This window comes from Populus nigra, chromosome 2, assembly GCF_951802175.1.
Source record: "Populus nigra chromosome 2, ddPopNigr1.1, whole genome shotgun sequence".
Lineage (NCBI taxonomy): Eukaryota > Viridiplantae > Streptophyta > Magnoliopsida > Malpighiales > Salicaceae > Populus > Populus nigra.
This window is the reverse complement of record NC_084853.1, coordinates 44,352,346-44,374,720: the sequence shown is the minus strand read 5'-3', so window position 1 is coordinate 44,374,720 and position 22,375 is coordinate 44,352,346. Positions and strand designations below refer to the sequence as shown.

The window sequence follows — 22,375 nt, the reverse complement described above, 5'->3', positions numbered from 1 at the left end:
AGAGAAAGGTGTAATGAAATTAAGTTTTTTATGGTTAAGAATTATTTATTATTGCTTACATGTATTTTGAACTACGTGGTAAATTGTTCATCTTATAATTAAAAATTTTAAGATTTAGTCATATATGAATTTTGAGATAGCAAAAATTAACGATATTGCCTATGAGGAATTATTCAATCTATCAATTTATGAAAGTATAATAGAAAAATTGTTTAAAAATAATAACATTTAATATTGTATATATTGAATAAAAAGTCTCAAATTCATCGTAGTTAAATAACACATAATTATGTGCGTGTCTGAATTCGATTTATGTCAGGTATCTTCCCCTCGCTGTTTTTTTTTTATAAAGGTCATCCAAGATAGAAAAATATTGACAAACTCTTACTCGAAAGCACTTCTCCGCCGTCATCATATCTTGGAACATGGTTGATTCTTATTCTTAAGTGAAGCTTAAAATAATATGAAATTATTTAATCTATTTTAATAGTACCCTTTAATGATTATCAATTTTCTCTAAGAAAAATTTAATTCCTCCAAATTTACTTAAATTTTCAACTGAACAATAAAATTAATAAAATATAAAATGTACCAATTAAATAACTCATTGTTTATTTTATTATGAAACATCTAATTTAAAAAATCAAACTCAATTTCTTCAAATGACAAACAAATATAATTTTTCAATATATCAAACAAACCATAACATGTATAAATCATGCATTCATACAAAACATCTCTATAGAAAAAAAACTATAAAACAAGTAAACACACAAATAAATTACATATACTACATAAAAATACCAAAAAATTAATATAAAAAATTGGGTAAGTTTGCTTACTTGATGTGGCGAATTTTTTTATAAAATGAATAAGAACATGGATAATAACAGATAGAGTGTTCAAGTGGTTAGATTTATGATAATGAGAACTTAATTTGTGACAAAACGAGGGAGGAAGGGTGTTGTTTTCTGCTGAAAAGAAGAAGAAGAAGAAATGAGGTAGGGGGTGAGGAGATCTAGTAGGTTATAACTTAAATATTACTGATGGATTTACCGACGAGTATTAACAACAATTATATTTTATCAGTAATTCCATCTGTAATATTGACACGTCATATTTTCTATTAAAAATAACAAAGGAATACTTACTTAGTTTTTTAATTTCTTGATTCTCTCTTGTAATTCCCTCGATATTCGTCGATAAATTTTTTTTGTAATTAATTACTGACAAATACAATGATATTATATTTCATCAATAAAAATTACTGTAACTTTTCAATGATATTTTTTCTATCATCATTTCTTTTTGTATTTGATAATTTTTTAATAGTGTATCCTATTTAAGAAACATATATATCTTTATCACTCTCTCTCTCTCTCTCTCTCTCTCTATCCCTCTCACTCTCTCTCTCTCCCCACTGCTTTAAAGCGACCAAAGCCGGTGCACGGGACTCGGCTCATCGATCTTCGAATCTTCCGTGAGACCAGGCAATAAAATATTTATACATGTTGTGTACTCTATAGCCACATATATAAATTAATTTGTTCGTGAAATAATCATATACACAGACAGCACATGCATGTAACCAAAAAATAAACATATAGCTAAATTAATGAAGTGTAAGCACGTAGGGCCATGAATACACAAAGTAACATAAATCTAAACCGGAATCTAGTTTAGTGGGAGTTGGCATCCGTGGTAGAGAACCTTTCTTTCTCATGGGTTCTCACACTTTATTTTTTCCTTTCAAATCCTCCTCAATATATATCTATATATACACTATAATATATACTATTTTGCTATATCTTTTAGTCAATTTTTACTCAAACATGAGTTGTTCCAGGGTGTTTTTGAAAAATTAAAAGAAAAGCTAAGGCATGCATTGCTTTTTACAAGGATTAAGCAGGGGTCAGTGGCCGTAATCAGTTGTTGTTTAAACAGAGCTGCTGCGGCTTTATGTTATTGTCAAGAATTTAGGTCTAATTAATATCACAGGATTGAGATGTAATTTGGAGAAATATATATATATGTCACATCTGTTTCGAAAGCTATAGAATCCTTTTATATAGTATCATTGATGATCAGTAAATAATAATTAATAACCATGCGGACAAAACATGAGACTAGCTAGGTACGTAGGCAGGCTGGCTAGAGCATACACACTCTCTAAAGAGGAATGACGCAACAGTTAAAAACAATAAGATTCCAATATTGTTCACTTACTTTCCCAAGGAACGGTCTTGGATTTTCACTCCTCGATCTGCCTCCTAACTGCCTATTAAATTCTACATACCTCCTCTTTAGTCATTCCCCTCTCATAGTTCCATTTTCTCCTCTCAATTTCTCTCATCAACGTCTAAAGTAGATAACAGTCCTTCTAGTTCCTATAATATCTTTTTGATCCAACTAGAAATTGAAACACATATAACATTGTATGCCCATTGATTGTTTCCCTTCAAACATGACAATTATGCCTCCTCCTCCTCGAGCTCCTCCTCCTCCTCCTCCAGAGCCATTAGTATTTGATGCTTCAATCCTTCAACACCAAGCCAACTTACCCTCTCAGTTCATTTGGCCTGACCACGAAAAACCATGCCTTGAACCCCCCGAACTTGCAATCCCTCCGATTGATTTTGGAAGCTTCCTCACTGGAGATCCTTTGGCGGTCTCAAAACTTGCCCAGCAAGTAAATGAGGCATGCAAGAAGCATGGTTTCTTTGTAATTGTTAATCATGGTGTTGACTCAAAGCTTATAGCTAAAGCTCATGAGGGTATGAACATGTTCTTTGGTAAGCAGCTCTCGGAGAAGCCAGTTCAAAGGAAGATAGGAGAGCAATATGGGTATGCCAGTAGCTTCACTGGAAGATTCTCCTCCAAGCTTCCTTGGAAAGAAACACTTTCTTTCAGATATTGTGCTGACAATCAGTCCTCTAACATCGTCCAAGAATACTTCTTGAATGTAATGGGAGAAGAATTCAAACAGTTCGGGTAAGAAACGATAATTAATTTCATTCAAAAAAATTAAAATATTACGCAATGCTGTCTATGTAGAATATTAGCAAGTGAAGACACTATGCAATAATTTGTGATTTTGTTTTGAATAGGAAGGTGTACCAAGAATATTGTGAAGCCATGAACACTCTTTCCCTTGGAATTATGGAGCTATTAGGAGTAAGTCTAGGAGTTGGAAACGAATATTTTAGAGATTTCTTCGAAGGAAATGATTCAATAATGAGACTAAATTACTACCCTCCTTGCCAAAAACCGGAATTAACTCTTGGCACTGGGCCTCACTGTGATCCTACATCCTTAACAATTCTTCATCAAGATCATGTCAGTGGCCTTCAAGTGTTCGTCGAAGAAAAATGGCACTCCGTTACTCCTGATCCGGAAGCTTTCGTCGTTAACATTGGTGACACATTCATGGTAAGACCATCAACAAACAACTAGGCTAATCGGAACCCTTTAATCAATTATTACTTCCTCCATCCCGCAAAGAAAGTCCATTTTTACCATTCTGAGGTTTTTCCAAAAATAGCACATGTCTAAACAAGGCATTAATTACTATATTAATAATTTGACCAAGAACCAATAAAACTTGTGTTGTTGTTTCAGGCTCTATCAAATGGCATTTTCAAGAGTTGCTTGCATAGAGCAGTGGTAAATAACGTAACAGTAAGGAAATCCCTCGCTTTCTTTCTATGTCCAAAAATGGACAAGGTGGTGAAGCCACCAAATACTTTGGTCGGCTATAAAAATCCAAGGGTATATCCGGACTTCACATGGCCAGCTTTGTCAGAATTCACACAAAAACATTACAGGGCTGACATGAAAACCCTAGATGTCTTCACAACATGGCTTCAACAAAAAAACAACTGCGGGGGTACCAAAAATGCTTCTTCCTGTTAATTAGGCTGAGGAAAGTGACATTATAACAGTGGACAATGCTAGGTGCAAAGAAGGAGGGACTTGGTTCTTCATGATGTGTATTTAGAGGAAAAAGGCAACAGAAGAACCAAAAAACAGGCCAGCCCTGTAAGTAGCTGCTAGTGTGTTAGTGTTGGAGAGAATCACATCAATGCAAGTAAGAAGCAAATTGTAGGAATAAAGATTTGAATGGGCTCCATATATGCATGTCTTCTTATTGTTTTTTATTATTATTTTAATTTTGTTAATGCAAGACATGTATAGATTCTATGTACTTATGTGTTTGGCCACCACCAAATTCTGGTTGCCTCGGCTATCTTTCTACTTGGCACGTAACAATACTCATTAATTAGATTCCCAGACGAAAACTTGTCGCAGATGGTACAAAATCTGAAATAATGTATTAATTGATTACAAGATACATGGTGGAAAGCGTTCTAATTCGATGCCCTGAATCATAATCCCAGTAATGGAATTTGTAACCAATAAAAAAAAATGCTTTAAATTCCTGTTTTTAAAACATTCTGTATGTTCCTCTGAAAAATAAACGCAAGCGTTGAGGCTCCATCTGCATATTTTATCGGAATTAACTGTCCGGCTGCCGATGTTCTCATCAAAGTAACATCCCAGTGGCTAGAATTCGGTTTTCCGACTCACAGGCTCCAATTCTAGCTACTCTCTATTAAGTAACTCATGAGACACATTGGATCTTCCATGGACCAATAGAAACTAGATACCAGTACTAGCAGGATAATATATATGTGAGTGTGTGGCAAAAATTACTTTCATTCTCTCATGATCATGAATATAAAACACGACCCAGATAAAGTCCGAACGAGCAAGTAAGCAGTCCGTGAATCTTAATTAGCTGACGAGTCTCTGTCAACTTAACTAAAAGTCTATAAACTTTTCTCTTTTCCTTTTTGCAGGACGTGCTATATGCAATGTCTTTTCTTCATGCTTACGACAAAAGAACCTAGCAAATCGTACGAAAATTCTCGTTACTCAAGTTTACTTTCATCCAATTATAATGGGTTTCAGTAGAAAAGGAAGAAAAAAAAGTCGGGTAAAGCTAGTTAGCACATGCAAGTTTGAGGGCTTCAAACATTAAAAAATTGATAAAAACGTAGTAATAATGAAGTTCCACTTATACATGAAAGCTGTTCTTTTGGCTTGTCCATCATCCTAGCAATTTTCCTTTATCCCATGATTGTTTAGAATAAGCATGACTTAACAGGGAGATCAGCTAAATTAACATGGTTTTGGTAAAGTAAGCAACTGGTGCGTGGAACCTAGCCAGCTATTCTTCACTCCATGGAAAACACACACACACACAAAAACACTTAGCCAAATAATTAAGAGTTTCAAAGACAAAGTATGGGCTCTAATTTGCTCTTCATTTTCAACCTTAAAGATGCCAACTGTGAGTTGAAATATTTTTAATTATACGAGTCGAAACAAAACGAGTACTTCACTGACGCTTGCACTAACACTAAAGTGGAGAAGAGCTGTATACCTAACATGTATATGTTAGGGTGTTTCTGTAGATAGTTGATCGAATTGCTCCCCCATGTGATGCAGCATGTTCAAGAGCTACTTTAGTTTTTACCATTCGGTAGGGTGTTACAAGTATTTTTTATATAAAAAAGAAGATTTTTTTTAAGTGAAAATGTATTAATTTAATGTTTTCATTGATTTTAATATTCTCGTATCAAAATTATTTGGAAAAACTTTGAGAATTATTATTTTGATGTTTTTACAATCCTAAGATTTTTTTTTTAAAAATTGTAATATACTGAAATCGCATGACTAAACAAGGCTTATATTTTGTCATCTAGGTTCTTAAATTGAAGTATCCACATGATCACCTCATGATATAAATAAGCTTATGGGAGTGCCTATCTTGCTTGACCTTAGTATAAAACAAATGCTATGTCGGGTGTCTTCACTACATGTCACTTTTTGAGGTCATATATAGGCCTTAATTGAACTATATGATAAATTATAAATTAGTCTTTTTAGTTTTGCAAAATAAACTATATAGTTTCTTTAGTTTTAAAAACTAATTAATTAGTTCATTGAACAGTTTTTGTCATACTTAATTTAATATTATTTTGTTTTAAAAAAATTATTATTTTCTCATCGAACTTTCCATACTACTTCCTTATTTTTTATCTTTCTACTTATTAAAATCTATTTTTTTTTTTAAATCACGAAATGGACAAAAGGGTCTAATTAATTAGTTTTTAAAATTAAAGAAATTATATAATTTATATATTTTGCAAAACTAGAGGAAGTAATTTATTCTTCACCATACATGGAACAACTTATCTTCATTTTTTTAAAATTATATCCCATCTTTTTTCGAGATTTGAATTTAGAATATCTCAAATCTGAATCATATCATATTGTGGGATCCAATAATTTAAAATCAGCAAGAATTTGTCACATATGTAGTGTGTTGAAATGCTATCGAAGAACCATCTAGATAATGGCTCAGTGGTAAAAGATTGAGATCAAGAGATTTGTTCTTTCTGTGGTCTCAGATTCGAACCCTGTGGTTGCTCATATGATGGTTACTAAAGGTTTATATGATTGTTAACTTCAGGGCCCGTAGAATTAATCAAAGTATGCGCAAGCTGACCCAAATACAACATTAAACTAAAAAAAAATGCTATTAAAGCGATCCTATCATGGTTCCCTTTTTTTTTTTTTTTCCCTTGTAAGCAATATAGTTAAAGTCAAAGGAGGCAGGAAATAGGTACCTCATCCTACCATGGCTCCTTTGTTGAGAATATGATGGGGGAAACTAGACTCGAGATACGGCACAGCTCGGAACTTTTTAATCATGGAGATCAAGCCCGAGTTATATTGAATTTTATTTAGTTTTATTGTTGGTATTTAATTTTTGTTTTTATTAGTTAGTTGATTTGAAGTTCAAATTTTATTACGATTAAAGTTTTTTAAAATTTATATGTAATTCTTTAAATGATGATAGACCTTTTTGTTTTCATGGCAGCCTTGGAAACACGTGACGCCGGGGCAAACCAGCACAGGAGAGCAGCAGCAAACTTGTATCTTTTATTTTTAGCGGCTAAAAGCTTTATTGCTTAATGTCCCGCAATTAGTTAACAATTCGGAGGGGAAATTACTGTTTTTCTCGTTATAAAATATTATTTATGAAAATTTTATTTATTACATTTTAATTTTTAAAATTAAATTTATTTGAAATTAAGTTTTATGATTTGAATAACTCGAGTTATGAGTTTTATATGTTAACCCAATTGACTTAAATTGTTTATATCTTTTTTGTTAATGATTTTTTTTAAAATTTCACCATTCATCATTTAAATTGATTAAAGATTAAATTTCATAATTGTTTTTTAGTTTTTTTTTCTACGAGGGTTATTTCAATTTCATGACCTTAGTAAATAGTTTGATGAATTAAACCGAATTAACTTGATTTTTTTTAATTGATTTATTTTTAATTTCATCATTTAAATGTTATATTGATTCAAAATTGAGTTTCATGATTTTTTTGAATTTTTTTTTGCTTATCATTGTTTTAGGATTCGGGTTTGATAAGTTGACTTGGATTTTTTTAATTTTTTTTAATTTCATTCTTCATTGATGAATTGCTTAAAAATTAAGTTTTAATATTTTTATTAATTTATTTTCCATGATATTAACATGATATCATAATTTGTATATGTTAATTTGAGTTCATCCCAATAAATTAAATATATTATTATTATTTTATGTGATTTTAGTCAAAAGTAAAAAAGGCAAATCGAATATCAAATACACCGACCCCGGTACTGGCTTAGCTTAGTCTACACCAACCTCATCAGAGACCATATTTGACTCGCTTGTTTTTGCCATGACCTAAAAAATCTCATGATTTACACATCAATATATTCACCAAGTCCACAATCATCATGATCCAACGATCACCAAGCGATACGAGCAAGCTCAAGGATATTTTCCTAACATGCACACATTAGCAACCAAAAGCCACTAGTTAGTTGTCGAACAGTTGTGATACAACATCCAGCAAATTGCACAAATGCGCTTTAGGACCAACAAGATTGTGGAGAAGAATAATGGTGCTGTCCTCAAGTAGTAAAGCATCAGTAGCGAAAACAATAATCTATCAAATTATGAATCTACAAAAGATCTTCCAGGTCCAACAAACTTCCAGATCTTTTTATAAAGGATTGACCAGAAAGGATGCCTACAAAACAAATAAAGATGATGGATTGTCAAGCAGATACTCGCCGATGAAAAGCTGGAGCACATGATTCTGCAAAGCAAGGCCATCTTGTATCAACAGGACCCTATATATGAACATGAACTTTCTACGATATGTTTTAGACAAGAAGCATTCTCAGGACAAACTCATTATATATTCACATAATTTTTATCCAAAAACATCAAACCCTTTTTCCGTACGCACAGGTTGCTTAATTTTCTAATGGAGATTTAGTGGGGGATTTGAGTCATTATTGAGATAATGGGGAGCAGAAAAGATGCCCAGCTTTGATTGAATTTGGAATATAAGGGAGAAAAGGCAGGTTTAATGGAAGTGGACTAAAAAGGGTGTTTGCGAGATAAGGGAATTAGAATATGACAGTTAAACCAGTCTGAATTTGATGCGTTTAACATAAATATATTTATTAACTACGTGGTTTAACGATACTTAAAACATTTATTTATTTTGGGCTTCAACTACGAGTTGATCTCTGATTCTTGACACCTCTCCTTTTTTTCTGAAATCCTCTGGTACAACACCCGTACGTTCTCATGGGTTCTGTTTTCTGAACCATAAGGTCTGAAGATGACCATGGTTTTTTTTCTCCCTCTTCCACTACTTCAGTTACCATGACTTCTGGTAAAAATTAACTTTCTTTATATGACTCAGTTGCATAATAATGCTCTACTCACTTTTCTGTCACCAAATCGCTCATATCTTTTAGTCGTGCTGCCACACAAAATTCCATGACTTTGACAAGCGATTAGATACTCACAGCCTGGAAAAAAAAAATCTTTTCATTTCGGGGAAGGAACAAAAAACTAGAATAGAACGAATACTAGACTTCCTGTTTTGCCTTTTTCGTTAGCGTCAGGATTTGTGAGTAGAGATTGGCTATTCAGCCCGGCCCGTCTCAGAAAACCCAGCTTTTACATAAATGGTATTGCGGCCTCATCCAGTAGACTGTGGCTGCCTACCCTTAAACCCATGCTAGCCCGACTAATTAAATATCACAATTTCTTATTTTTTTGCTGTAAATTTTTCCTTTTAAAAGGTCCATTATTAAACATGATAATTTCTATTACATAATTATTCTAATAATGATATAAAAACTAGGATTTGTTTGATGCTATAACGAAAATCCCACCACATGAAAACCTTAACTGAAAGGCCCCCGCACACCGAAAAAAAAAAAAAAGTTCCGACACAGGAACCAAGTTACACAATACACCATCGTATTCCAATATTGTCCAAAGAACATTCTTACTGCCAGCAAGTTGACTTGGACCAGTTTAATCCGGATCCTAGACCTATCTCGAAAAAAAATCAAATAAGAAAATGATTAGTTTAAAAATTCAAGTCTACCTACAACTCGATCAACCCATCAGTAAAACTTGTTAATATTAATTTATCTCATTCCATTCAATCTCTTTGCTATCTTCCCTTCCTTGGTACTTTTCAATCCTGAGTTTTCTTTTTCTTTAACCACCTCACTAATACTTTTTTTTACTACCTGTCTCTCTAGCTCGTGGTTCTACAATGGATATCCAAAAACTACAAGAGCAAAGAAATGGGAGATTAAAAACGAAGAAGAAGAATAAGATGATGATAGATCGAGATGGCAGTCGCAACAAAGAAATGGAAGGCATTGATAGGATTGGTGAGTGTAACATTAGTGCGCTACCACTTTGCATGCGTATAGGAATTCTAGCCTCTTATTTTTTATGTCCGATGTCCTCGTCGTCCTCCTCTGCTCCCTTACCAGTCTCGGCCTTCTCTTCCGCGAATCTGAATATCTCATACATTTTTTCTTCTCTTCTCTATTCTTTTCCATTTCTAATTTTAGAGTTTTTCTTTTTTCTTTCTTTCTTTTGAATTATATTATGATGATGAAATTGTTTCTTCTTTTGGTGAACAATGCAGTGGTTAGTTCAGGAACGGTGATAGTGGAGAAGGAAGCAGGGACAATGAATGTTGTGGCAAGGCCTAGGAAATTGCGAGCATTAAAGAGGGGTTTTGGCATGTTTAGGGTTTGATTTCATTCCTCTTTTTTATTATTTTTTTTCATTTTTTTGTGTTTTTCCTTTTATCTAGGAAATTTTGAGCTTTAAAGAGCAGGGATTGTAATCATTTTGGGCTAGGCCTAGGAAATTGCTGGCTCTGAGGGTTTTTTATAAATAACTAGGTTTGGGTCTTCCCCATACCAACCATCGGGTTAGATTTTATAACCATACCAAGAGGAATGTGAAAGGAGAGGACAAAACCAGACCCAGCCCACAACCACCCCCATCTGTGGGAGGTTACGTAGTTTGGATTGTTGGACTGGCTCACTGCATTATTGCATTAGATACAGTTTTGATTTCATTTTCTTTGTTCTCCCTCATTTCTGCTTCTCCTTCAAAGAACGGGGAGATATATCATATCCTCACATTTGAGTAGAAAGCAGAAGTAAAATATCATTAACAGTATCAACAAGAGTCATCATGCTAGCCTGAAATGCCCCATCTTGTGGCCTTCGTCACCGTGTAAAAGATAGTTTTCTTGATACATGTACGGTGAATGTTCCTTAATACGCCTTCACATCATTGTCTTGTATCTCAATACCATGGTCAGGAAAACACCCACACGAGCTACGAGAACTTGTGCATACAACTTGACGTTGAGCTTTAAAAAAAAACCAAGAGGATTTTACAACACCTGAGTTTCAATCATGCTCTTGTGCCAGAAAGAGATGTAGTCAAGTCTTTCTAGTCACTGACTAGAAAGAATGTCAAGAAGAAACTGTATCACTTCAAAGCAGTCAGCTTATATACGACCAGTCAGCACTAAATTCAAAAGTTATTGCAAGGGAAAACCACCACATCAATTAGCCATTGTTAACAGAATACAGATGATTCACATTTATATGAAGGGTAACTATTCTTGTCTAAACTAGACTAAGCTGCGAAGAAACAGAGACAGAAAGATTCAGGGAAGAACTGCCTTGTGGGGGTTTACTTTACAGGTCAATAGCACAGAGTTTTACCTAGTTCCATATGAGGGATGGTGGAAACAAATTTAATGAATTACAAGGAAACAATAACCAATCGGGATAGAAGGAAATGCAGCAAAGAAAATTCAACAACATTCCTTCTCTTGATCTAAATCAATGAACTATTCCTTCAACTCCAAAGAGAGAGAGAGAGAGAGATTGGCCGTACCTTAATAGCCTTTTAAAAGTTCACTCGCTTAGGTTGCAATTTCGAAGGTATGGATGATCATACTTGATGTACTTGGTCCAATATGGTCGATATTTAGTCATTGCTAACTCCAGCCATGGCTTCATGTTACCGTTATAGTGGACAACAGCTGCATTTTCAATTTCTGACCTATCAATGCTTGGATTATAACCCAATCCAAGCACATGCCATGATTTCTGAAGAGGATGTGTCAGATTATAAAATGTAATCAGCCCTGGAGGCAATGTCCCAAGCTTCCACAGTACCCTGTCTTCATTCTGAAATTCAACAAAATCAAAAAAGAAAAATCAGAATATTAAATCACACTGCACTCACATCTTGACTATCTAAAACAAAGGAAGTTAACCTTTTAGTCCATTCAAACAATAACAAAACAAACTTTACCTACATGCCACGCCTTCAATGCATAAAAGAGTACGATAAAAACATCTTTTTGACCACTTCTAGTAGAAAAAATTAATTAGCACCTAATATGAAATGCTGGTTTGAAATAGATAAACTTCCTCCACAGCACCTAAATTTAAGAATTTATGTACAAAAAGGGCACGTGTAGGAAGAGCACAACAAAGCATGAAATATACCAGGGGTTTCAACAACGTACCATGTTTTGCCACTTGTGATATATTCCTGTAATATCCTTCTTTTTCCACACCTTAAGATCAAAAATATTCATCCCATATGCCCACCCACAAGCATTTGGATCAAAGTGTCTGGCAATATGGGGATTTGAAAAGTTAAGGTACTTATCAAACCGGTGAAAACTTTCACCACAGGTTTCCACTGCCCCATTCACTTTTCCATTTAGATCCACTGACCACAATTTAGTTAAATCTTTCTGCACAACAATGTCATCATCAAGAAACAGGATCTTATCCAACTTGGGATAGACCTGTGGGAGATAGAACCTCAAGTGGTTAAGCATTGAAAGATACTTAGGATTTCGATACTTCAGATTTGAAGAGCCAGATGAGAGAGAAGTTGGATGATTTGCTTTGAAGTAATACTCTTTCATTGCAGCAGATTCAAGCTGGCGCAGAACTGGGCAGTAGGATGAATTGAGCCACTTGAATTCATCAACATTTTCAACATGGATAGTAGCTTTTCCAGGAGGGTTCAGTAGAAACCACATATTCATCGCTCCAAAGTTGAGTTTATCAGTAACAAGATGGAAGACATGTTTGGTAGAATCCTGCAATTGCAACCAAGAAGAATATTAGAGAAACAAGCAGCTTGCATCCAAGTCCCAGAAAATGAGAGGCATGTTTGCACTATAAAAATCCCTGGACAAAAATATAGTTTAGGAATAAATTCTTGAGAGGAAAAACAGCTTGAGGAATGATTTTGTTGTTTTTTTTTTAATTTGGGAAATTAACAGTATTGGTATCACAAATTAACAAGTCTGCAGCACCTTGGCATTCATGATGGTTGAGTTGACAACAACTGATGCAGCCAAGACATTGTCAGAGAAGAGGGCATAATGATAAAGATTTGGATTTTCCAAATTCTCACTTCTAGGAAACTTTCTCTTCTCAAGAGGAAGGAGGTAGTAGTCAATTGTTAGGCGCATAGACAAGCAATGGATTCCATTAGGAACTGTTTTGGCAGCCAGTTGACTCAGGAATGTGCTCTGTTTTTTTAAGCTCCTAACTTGTTCATCTGCTGTTTGAAGCATTGCTCTGAGCTTTCCAGTAACCAACTTGCAGTCATACAATTGCTCTCTTGCTTTTGACAGAACTTGGCCCATTGCTTTTAACTTTCCAGGTGCACTAAAAATAAATCAAGCATGCAACATATTATCCTTTTTAAGAGATTGCCATAATCATCAACATGAAAAGAAGAATAAGATATAGATTATAACACACAGCAAAGGACAGTGACAACCAACACTGCTCTACCTGGGATGTAGATCAGAATCAGCCGATGACTCTCCAAGGGCACGCTGACTCTCTTTGAGCCGAGTCTGAAGTTCCTGTAGCAAGTCACGCTTGTTTTTCATCTTTGCAATGCTCAAATACACCCTTGCCATTATCATCTGATCCCGCATTAAGCGTACTGTTGAATCAGAGTTCTCATTATCCATTTCTTTCCTCCATATACTGTATTTTCCCAAAACAGCGCCATCAACTAATTTAGAGCGTTCAATGGCTGCATTTTCAAGTCTTGCAGTTGCTTCGTCATCTTGCCGCAGTAACTCTGCAACACGTTTTTCACGTCTTTTCTCCCTCAATTGCTGCATAAACTCTCAAGGCAACAAAGTTTACAACTCAGAAAGCTATTTACGCTAAACAATAATTTGATAACTCCAATGTTTCCCTAGTTCATAGCTATGGATCTTAAGGCAAGTGGGGAAAGGAGCTGTAGCAACCAGACAAAGCATTCAAGAAAGATAATTACCCTTCGAGCTAGTTTTGCAGGTGTGTCACCGGATCGAGCATTATCTTCTTCAGGAGACAAACAGAAGAAGATCAGATAAGCACTTGAGCAAGAACCTTATGAAAGTATCTGGTTCGAGAATTATATTACCAGAAATGTTGTCAACTTTTCCCTTAGATGCTTCCTGCTTGACAACCGTAGCTGTTTGGTTTGTCTTCGGAAAATTAATGAAAATCCAAGCTCAGAAAAAATCAGCAATCAAAAGTTGACATAAAACTCACAGAAAAATGGTGCACGGGACATAGTATTAAGAACAAGATTCAACCAAAGCATGACAGTCATCCTAACCTCAGAAGCAGCCTTATTGTCGACTGGAGTCTCTCCACCAATAACTTTCCACGAGGCAGACAACTTGTTTTTTTTTAAAGAATCAAGACTCAAAGGCCCCAAATCAGCTGTGCTGGATGCGATAACATCAATGACCTAAAACAAAGATTATTCTAATTAGTACATCATGTGATCGAAAAGTAAACCGAAGACCTACCAATCACCACATACAAGAATTACAAACCACGAAATCTCCAAGTAAATCAGCAATTTGTACTTGCCTCTTTTGAGAAAAGAGGCTTCACATGTTGCAAGGCCAGCCGTTCTCTCCAATCCAATTGCTGCACCAACCAATCCAATATTTATTCGCTTTACTCAAACTTGGCTCAGACGCACAGATCATATCTAAAAATAACGAGTAAAAGATGACAAACGTTCGAAAAATATACCTGCTTACCAGAACCAACTGCATTATTATTATTATTATTTTGATCTGCATAGCAACATTAATCACTTAAAAGATGTAAATGCAAAACACCGAAGCCGAAGCTTAATTAAACACACTAGCTATTGACTAACTAACTCGATAATGCCACTAAATTAACTAAAAATAACATATTAATTGAAGCTTTTTTTAGCAACAAAACTATATAAAAAAAATAATGTTTCATAATAATTGAAAAATTAATAAAAAGGAAAATAAATATCTGTTAAGCTAACCAGCAGAGGAGCTTGTTATAATGAGTCGTCGACCGACAAAGAAAATCAACGGCGACAAAAAGCAGAAGAAAATCACGAGTATAATCGGCAATCTAGATCCACCACCACCACTTCGGTTCTTGTTCACGCCCGAACTTGATAATCCCCGCTTCAACGCCATTGCCTATCAAAACCTAAAAAGAAAAGAAAACAGAGAGAATGAAAGCGTGTTATTGAAGGGAAATGCAATGATTTGATATTATTATTATTATTAATGAAAATGTGAAGTCAGATTTTTTCGATAAAGAAAATGAGAAATGTCCAGTACATGAAGAAGATATAGAGGACTTTCGCTTTCGATTTCGATTTCGATTTCGATTTCTTAACCTGGAGGATGAGAGACTGCAAGTAATTTCTTTCTTTTATTGTTTCTTCTAATTCTTTACAACGATCGAATTAACTGCGTGTCGGATTACGATGTCGTTTTCATAGACAGTCTGGACTCTGGACCTTGCTTTTAGTGATTGGGGAGAGTGGGACCCAATACCGGCGATAATAGTGGTGTTGTTTTTAATTGAATACTGTATACGTGGGTGTCTATGCGTGCGTAATGATTGATTTTTTTTATACACTCTTGGCTGTACTTAGCTGTTGCTGGGATTCTGAGGTTGTTTTTTTTAAAACAAAATTGGAAAAGTATTTAAATAATAAACTTTTATTATTATTTTAAATTTATTTTTTATATTAATACATAAAAACACGTTATAAACATATAAAAAACATAAGTTGAAACAAAAATATTCAAAACTTTTTAAAAAACATGGTTAAATTGTAAAAACAAAAATTTTCTTAAAAAATATTTTACAAATTTTTTCCTTTTGCTTTTAGGTGTTTTTTAAAAGTATTTTTGAATTAAAAAATTATTGAATTGATTTTTTTTAATATTTTTAAATAATTTTAATATATTAATAAAAAAAATATTATTTTAAAATATTTTCAAACCATAAGCTATTTTAAAAAATACTCTACAGTCTACACTATAATTTCAAACACTCCATCATTTATAATGGTCCTTTGTCAATGTCAACAAGCCCTCCAATCCAATCCAATCCAGCACAGATTTCTAATGTTACGTGTGTGCATGGCATGATGTAGAATGTTTTTTAAAATATTTTTTTATTTTTTTATATTAGTATATTAAAATTATTTAAAAATCCTTAAAAATATTAATTTAATATTTTTAAATTAAAAATATTTTAAAAAACATTTTATAGAATTAAAAAAACACTCACTACATAAAATACTTTTTAATAGCAAGAAATCAAGGATATCTTGCAAACTTGCTTTTAGTAGCAAATAGAGGTGACAAAGACTCACGTCCACTTTTAAATAACAAATCATCAAATTAATTTTAATTACAGCGCTATTTATATCACTTTTTTCGACCACTTTGAAGCTCCTAAACACTTTTAATCAATTCGGAAGGCTAGGATCTATTAAATAAAAGTGATGATCCGTGATGTGATGTGTTTGAAAAGCGTTTTTGAAAAAAATTAAAAAAAAATTTTATTTTAAATTAATATGTTTTTAATATTTTTAAATTATTTTGATATATTGATTTCAAAATAATTTTTTAAAAATAAAAAAATATTATTAATATATTTTTCTGAATGAAAAACAATCACAACTACATTTTTAATTCATGTCAAAAATTGATTTTATGGCCACTTTATCTCTTCCCTTCCATCTCTCCAACCAAGAGCCTTTCTCTCTAACTAGGAACCTTTTTCGCAAATTGGCTAATTTATATAAAGCGTGTTTGGCAGTGTGGTAGCAATTACTTTTTAAATAATGTTTTGTATTGAAATACATGTCAATGATGTTTTTTATTTTTAAAAAAATATTTTTGACATTAGCACAGCAAAACAATTCAAAACGTGCAAATCATATTAAATTTTAACAAAAATAAATAATTTTTTAAAAATTCAATTTACACCGCGTTTCCAAACATATTTATACAAGGGCAAAAAGTGATTGTGACAAGAAGAAGAATCGAAGTAAAATTTAAGGTCACGTTCGGTATTCATGTTTTTGTTACAATGTATATGCTCACCATATTAAATTCTCGCTGTATTGTGATTTAAGTGAGTTTCCAAAAACAATTTTAATTATACGTGTTTCAGATCAATTTATATGTTAATTAAGATTAAATCCTTTTTTAATTAAAGAATATTGCCCTTAAAAGTTTGGATTTGAAAAATTAAGTCAACGAATAAGCAGCCTTAACTACTAAACCTACCCTTAATGTTCCATTAATTCAAATCACGGATAATAACACAGAGAACATATTGGATCAAACATGAATCTTTGAGACAATTCTGTAGCTGCAATTTTTTTTTTTAAAAAAACTTTTTGACTTGAAAAGATCTCCTTTTGAAAACTCGTAAAATATATTGAACTTCCAAATTATACAGGGTGACAACGACTTCCATTGAATAGCGTGCTCAAATAGCTACCTTGGCTGCTCTGTAAGTTTACATCGTCACGTGTCTATGAATAAAGATTGCGAAAAAACAAAGTAAAAATGTTTTTCATAATTGTATTTTCAATAAATTATTATTTAAAAACTCTCGTAATGAATATCATATTCCAGTATATTATATTATACTGTATTTTAAAAGATGTAGGAAAAATATTATACATATACAGTAAATATAAATTTATCATTATATGAATCCTGTATAAATATAAAATATTTGTACTATAAACAACATTATAGTGTTATGAAAGCGTTATCTTTGTTATTTTTTAGTCAAAAAGTGCTTGATTGTCAGATCCAATAATATTGAGTAATATTATCATTAGATCAAGATATTTAATATATTCTCTATATTTTTTATATTTTTTTACACTTATAAAAAATTATTATTGACCTGATATAAAATACAAACTAATATACTAGGGAATATTTACACCTAGTAACATTAACTTTTTACCATTAAAGAAAAATTTATAGTTATTTTTTAAATGTTTTTCATTAAAAAATAAATTAAAATAATATTTTTTTATTTTTAAAAAATTACTTTTAATATCTATGCGTTGTAGCAATATAAAATTATATAAAAAATAATAATTTTAAATAAAAAAATAATCTTTTAAAAAACTCTATTTAAAATGCAATTACAAAGAGCACCTAAAAGTTCATCTATAACTGGACATCAACCATCAGCTTCCCAATTCCTGGACAAATTTTGAGCCGAGTGCATCCATCGTACTAATAATTATCGGCGTGTATTGAACAGTAAGCCCATTAGCAACACAACATTTTCAACCTCTAGCTGGAAATCTTGACTTCCTGGACAGTGTAGTCATTCAGAGATGGTAACCATTGAGCAGATCCAATCGTTCATCCCAAAAAAACAAATCCAGAAGTACTACAAGGCCTACAGCCTTTCGTGGGCCGAAAAATTATATATATATATATATAAAAGGAATTAAAACCTCATTCCAGGAAGATTAACGAATCTCTAAACAAAGCTCAGATTACCTATCGAAATGCAGGAATGGAAGTTTCATGTGCTGGAAAATAACAGTAAGATGGCGTTTGAAAACATTACAGAATATGATGTAGATGTAATGTACAGCGCAAATCCAGTCACGTATTCTTCAAATTGCAATACGTACCAGCCTGTTCTACAACATGTTGAAACTCTACGCACATGATGGTTTTTAGTCTGCTGTCTACCCATCCCTTTATAGTTTCTAATAATACAAAATAAGCAGATCTCAGGTCCAGCTGCTCATGCTATACATCTCAAGCCTACTGAATAGAACCTAACAATGTGCAGCCTAATTACCTAAATATGACATAGTAAAGCCTCTATAGAATTGCCGCATCCAAGTAATCTCCGATCTGCGCAAGTGAAGTACAAGTTAGTGACATTCAGATATGATTATTGTACGGTTCATGAAAGAAAGCCATCTTGTTTTACCTGGAAGCCAAGCTGAGCCAATGCTTTGTTGTCATCTAACTTCCCATTTCTATGAGAATCGGTCTTGCCCACCTTCATTAAGCAATAGAGCATTCACAACCAGAAGAAAACAGGACTTCATGATAGGTCTCACTAGGTAGGAGGATGCATGCATTAATAACATGCTGTGTGAATATTGAGATTATATTCACCCATCCAACAGATGCTTAGATGCAAGATTAAAGTGGCTATTTAACAAATAAATGTGATGTGAGGCCTCCACATACTATCTTTTTTGGTCCATGGGGGCAATGAAATGAAACAACGAAAAGAAATTATTTGTTCATTCTCTTAGTCACACCCATCAAGAAAAGAAGACAAACATGATTATAGTCAAGGAGCATTGAAATGAAGCATTGGTACAAGCAAATGGATTGATATGTCACCATAAGCTTTTAAGATGAAGGGGAGGTAGGAGGCATGCACATGTGCGCAGAGAGATTGAGGCAGGGAGAACTAACCTCTCTTACAACAAAACGATCATTTGTATCAGGAAATATGAAAGCAAAGGACAGTCTTGCATTTCTTCTCTTAGCTGCTGGTGTCACCTCTCTGACCTGTGAAAGAGATCAGATAAAATATGGAGCCAAAACTACTAGAACTAAAACACTTAATGCAGAGAAGAGCAAGCATCGCCACTAAAAATGAGAAATACGAGATTTGCCCAGAGCACGAACAGCGAAATCAAGGTAGCAAAAAAAATGTTATTCAGACTGTTTTGGTGTACTCATCAATTCTCAAACACCAAATTCATAAATCAATACAAAGTCAAAGGAGCCATGACTCCTATTTCTAATCTCATTACATCTCCACAAAGTATAATATTGCAGAGAAACAGATTGTGCTCCGTGGATTGACAAAACCAAACACTCTCAAGAATGCAGGACCATAGAGGTTCTTTTACAACTTTAATTTCCGAACTGGTTATAAATAATTACTTCATGACACAACAATGTGATAGCCCAAGTACACAGGCACATCAGGTACTGCCCCGGAAAAAAAAAAGTACTATATTACTTGAGCCCTTCACCCTTCCAAGAAAAGGAAAGACAATTGCGTCAAACTCCCAATTGCGGAGTATCAATTATCAAAGCTAATAATCTTAAAATTTATCAAGTAATAGTACACCTTATATCTAAGAACTTGAGATAACTGAGCATGCAAATATAAGCACACATTATATATTTGCTACAATTCTGATTCTCTTATCTCCTTGTCCACTTTTCCCATCCCATTCTGATGGGAAACCCCAACGCAAAAACATTGGATGCTTCGCAACCTTGGGAGCGCATCTGCTCCTAAGTATAAGGCCACAAATTTCACCAATGACATGCCAATTCCCATTCAACATTCATAAGCAAAGCAATGCAACATCTTGTCAACTTACAAGATCAGTTAACTCGTGAAGAGTAGCATCCTTCCATGTATAAATCTGAACCTCGTCTTTCGGCTCCTTGCCTCTCACAGCAAAATCCTCCTTGCTATGATGTTCTCCAACCTGCCAGGAAATTCAGCAATTCACAAATTATTGTTCAATTTTATGTATAGATTATTATAATTTGCTCCACAAATTAAGCATACCTTGGTAGAAAAACCGAAGCAATAAAGTACATGCCTGCATATTTAACAATAAAAAACATATTAATCACTTCATTATCAAAATAAAACACAGATTAAGTATATATATAAAAAAACTTCGAAAGGTGTAGTGTATTTGAGACCCTAGAAAAAGCAAGAAACGCAGAAAGGAACGTGTACCTTCTCACGATCAATAGGCGGAGGAGGAAAACCTCTAGCAGGAGGAGCTAATGGTCTGCTCCTTGTCTCCTCTGCATTTCTGCCATTCCCGCCATCGATCGATTTTTTTCTCTCTCTCTTGAAAGTTGAACGGGCACTTCAAGAGAAGAGTTGAGAAGTAACTGATGGCAATTTTGGGCTTTGGGTCTGGGCTGGAAAAGTCTCCGGTTGAGCTAATCTGATTTAGATTGGAACTCGTACTTTGTATACTTTGTTTTTTTTTTTAAATAATATTTTGCTTGTGTTTGATTAATATTTTAAAATAAAAGAAATAAATAAAAATATATTTAATTGAAGATATCTTAAAATGATTTTATTTTTTTGTATTTTAGGAATATAAAATGAAACGGAACATATTTTTATTATTATTTTTTAATTTCAAGACATTAATTAAATACTATCTTAAAATTTAAATAAGTTTCTTAAAAAACACTAAAATCAATGGAATTAGAGTTTATTAGTTGAATTTTTATTTTGAGCATAAGTAAGACCAACTCCTACTATCACAATATTTAAAAGAATAAATTACTTATTACAAAAATAAAATCTAATATTTAAAATAAAAATCTAAACTTGAATAAAAATAACATAATAAACATCTAAAATATTGAATCATAAAAAATAAAAAAAATCTCGCAGAAACAAGTGAGACATACTAATAAATAAAGTAGCAGGAACTTTCAATCAAAAGTTAACCTGCTAATAAAAGTTAGGAACCTAAAATAATATTAAAACAAAGAGGTGAATTCAACCAACTTAGTGAGAGAATATTATTTAATATATATTTTAGCTATTTATAAGTATAAGGACTAAAATATAAATATAGCACGTGTGTACATTAAGTATAATAATATATGGTAATGTAATACATGTCATATATCAAACAAATTATGACTTTTACACCTACAATCACTACCAGAAAAAATTGACAAATAACAACATAAACACTGATGGATAATATTCTGTCGCTACTTTTCAATTGAAATAGTGATGGAGAATTTTCATTAGAAATTTTTGACGGAATATATTTCGTTGGTAATTTTCAACAGAATTGTTGACGAACTAAAAAAATATATATAAATTTTTTTTTTGGCAATTCCGTGGGAAAGTTGACATTCATTATTTACAAATGAAACTATTTTGTTGAAAAATATAAATAAGCTATAACCAATAGTTCACTCGCCCTATTCTTCTTCTTCTTCTTCTTTTATTGTTGCTGCTGCTGTTTTCTCCTGCCAAAATATTTTTTAGCAGCCCTTCTATTTTCTTACAAATATAGCCACCACACCCCGCTGATATTGAACTACATCTATGAGTAATGCCGGCATCCATTGTTGATTTTTTTTTTGTGAAGCTTCAATACACAAAGTAAGCAAGCCTTCTTATTTTTTTAAACTCATTTGTGTTTTAGGTCAATTTGCTGGAATTGTTTTAGTTAAAAACTTTATTTTTCTTGTTTTTCAGTTCATGGCTTGAGAGAAAAGAGAAATAATTGCCATAAAATGATGAGAGAAAGAAACAGTTGTTGGTTTATCATATTCCAATCATGAAAAGGGTTTATATATATATATATATATATATATATATATATATATATATATATTTTATTTGATGAGAGGAGCTCTATTGAGGTATTTTTTCCCTTTATCTTGCTAGAAAAAATAGATTAGGGATTGAGAGATGATATTTTCTTTCATTTTAATTATTTATTTTCAAACAGAATCTAA

At 32.9% G+C, this 22,375-nt stretch overlaps 3 protein-coding genes across 7 annotated transcripts; 1 reads left to right on the top strand and 2 right to left on the bottom strand.

The window, feature by feature from the left end:
- The first annotated feature begins 2,305 nt into the window (after positions 1-2,305).
- Positions 2,306-4,204, top strand: LOC133683130 (gibberellin 20 oxidase 1-like). Its single transcript, XM_062106659.1, has 3 exons — positions 2,306-2,991; positions 3,108-3,429; positions 3,619-4,204. Exons 1-3 carry the CDS (start codon positions 2,438-2,440, stop codon positions 3,910-3,912), a joined length of 1,170 nt encoding a protein of 389 aa, XP_061962643.1. The 5' UTR covers positions 2,306-2,437; the 3' UTR covers positions 3,913-4,204.
- Positions 4,205-10,612: 6,408 nt separating this feature from the next.
- Positions 10,613-15,304, bottom strand: LOC133682443 (polygalacturonate 4-alpha-galacturonosyltransferase-like). 5 transcript variants are annotated; one of them, XM_062105791.1, is made up of 12 exons: positions 15,149-15,304; positions 14,842-15,014; positions 14,571-14,614; positions 14,403-14,462; positions 14,143-14,277; positions 13,945-14,008; positions 13,816-13,862; positions 13,317-13,651; positions 12,830-13,187; positions 12,023-12,610; positions 11,383-11,678; positions 10,613-10,940 (listed from the first exon to the last, which is right to left on the bottom strand). In XM_062105791.1, the coding sequence occupies exons 2-11, from the start codon at positions 14,999-15,001 to the stop codon at positions 11,403-11,405; spliced, it is 2,067 nt and encodes a 688-aa protein (XP_061961775.1). In that variant the 5' UTR covers positions 15,002-15,014; positions 15,149-15,304; the 3' UTR covers positions 10,613-10,940; positions 11,383-11,402. The 5 variants fall into 5 exon arrangements, with proteins under 5 accessions (XP_061961775.1, XP_061961773.1, XP_061961774.1 ...); XM_062105789.1 differs by having other exon boundaries at positions 10,613-10,846; XM_062105790.1 differs by having other exon boundaries at positions 10,851-10,963.
- Positions 15,305-18,418: 3,114 nt separating this feature from the next.
- Positions 18,419-20,704, bottom strand: LOC133683012 (histone deacetylase complex subunit SAP18-like). Its single transcript, XM_062106532.1, has 6 exons — positions 20,685-20,704; positions 20,433-20,466; positions 20,239-20,349; positions 19,313-19,408; positions 18,813-18,884; positions 18,419-18,733 (listed from the first exon to the last, which is right to left on the bottom strand). The coding sequence occupies exons 1-6, from the start codon at positions 20,702-20,704 to the stop codon at positions 18,701-18,703; spliced, it is 366 nt and encodes a 121-aa protein (XP_061962516.1). The 3' UTR covers positions 18,419-18,700.
- Between the last annotated feature and the right edge of the window lie 1,671 nt (positions 20,705-22,375).

Coding starts and splice junctions, on each gene's coding strand:
- LOC133683130 (XM_062106659.1), top strand. CDS start 2,438: ATGCCCATTGATTGTTTCCCTTCAAACATGACAATTATGCCTCCTCCT. Junction 2,992..3,107: donor GAAGAATTCAAACAGTTCGG/GTAAGAAACGAT, acceptor TGTTTTGAATAG/GAAGGTGTACCAAGAATATT. Junction 3,430..3,618: donor ACATTGGTGACACATTCATG/GTAAGACCATCA, acceptor TTGTTGTTTCAG/GCTCTATCAAATGGCATTTT.
- LOC133682443 (XM_062105791.1), bottom strand. CDS start 15,001: ATGGCGTTGAAGCGGGGATTATCAAGTTCGGGCGTGAACAAGAACCGA. Junction 14,463..14,570: donor CAGTTGGTTCTGGTAAGCAG/GTATATTTTTCG, acceptor TGGTTGGTGCAG/CAATTGGATTGGAGAGAACG. Junction 13,188..13,316: donor GATTCTGATCTACATCCCAG/GTAGAGCAGTGT, acceptor ATTTATTTTTAG/TGCACCTGGAAAGTTAAAAG.
- LOC133683012 (XM_062106532.1), bottom strand. CDS start 20,704: ATGGCGGGAATGGCAGAAAT. Junction 20,467..20,684: donor ATGGCGGGAATGGCAGAAAT/GCAGAGGAGACA, acceptor TTAAATATGCAG/GCATGTACTTTATTGCTTCG. Junction 20,350..20,432: donor GCTTCGGTTTTTCTACCAAG/GTATGCTTAATT, acceptor ATTTCCTGGCAG/GTTGGAGAACATCATAGCAA.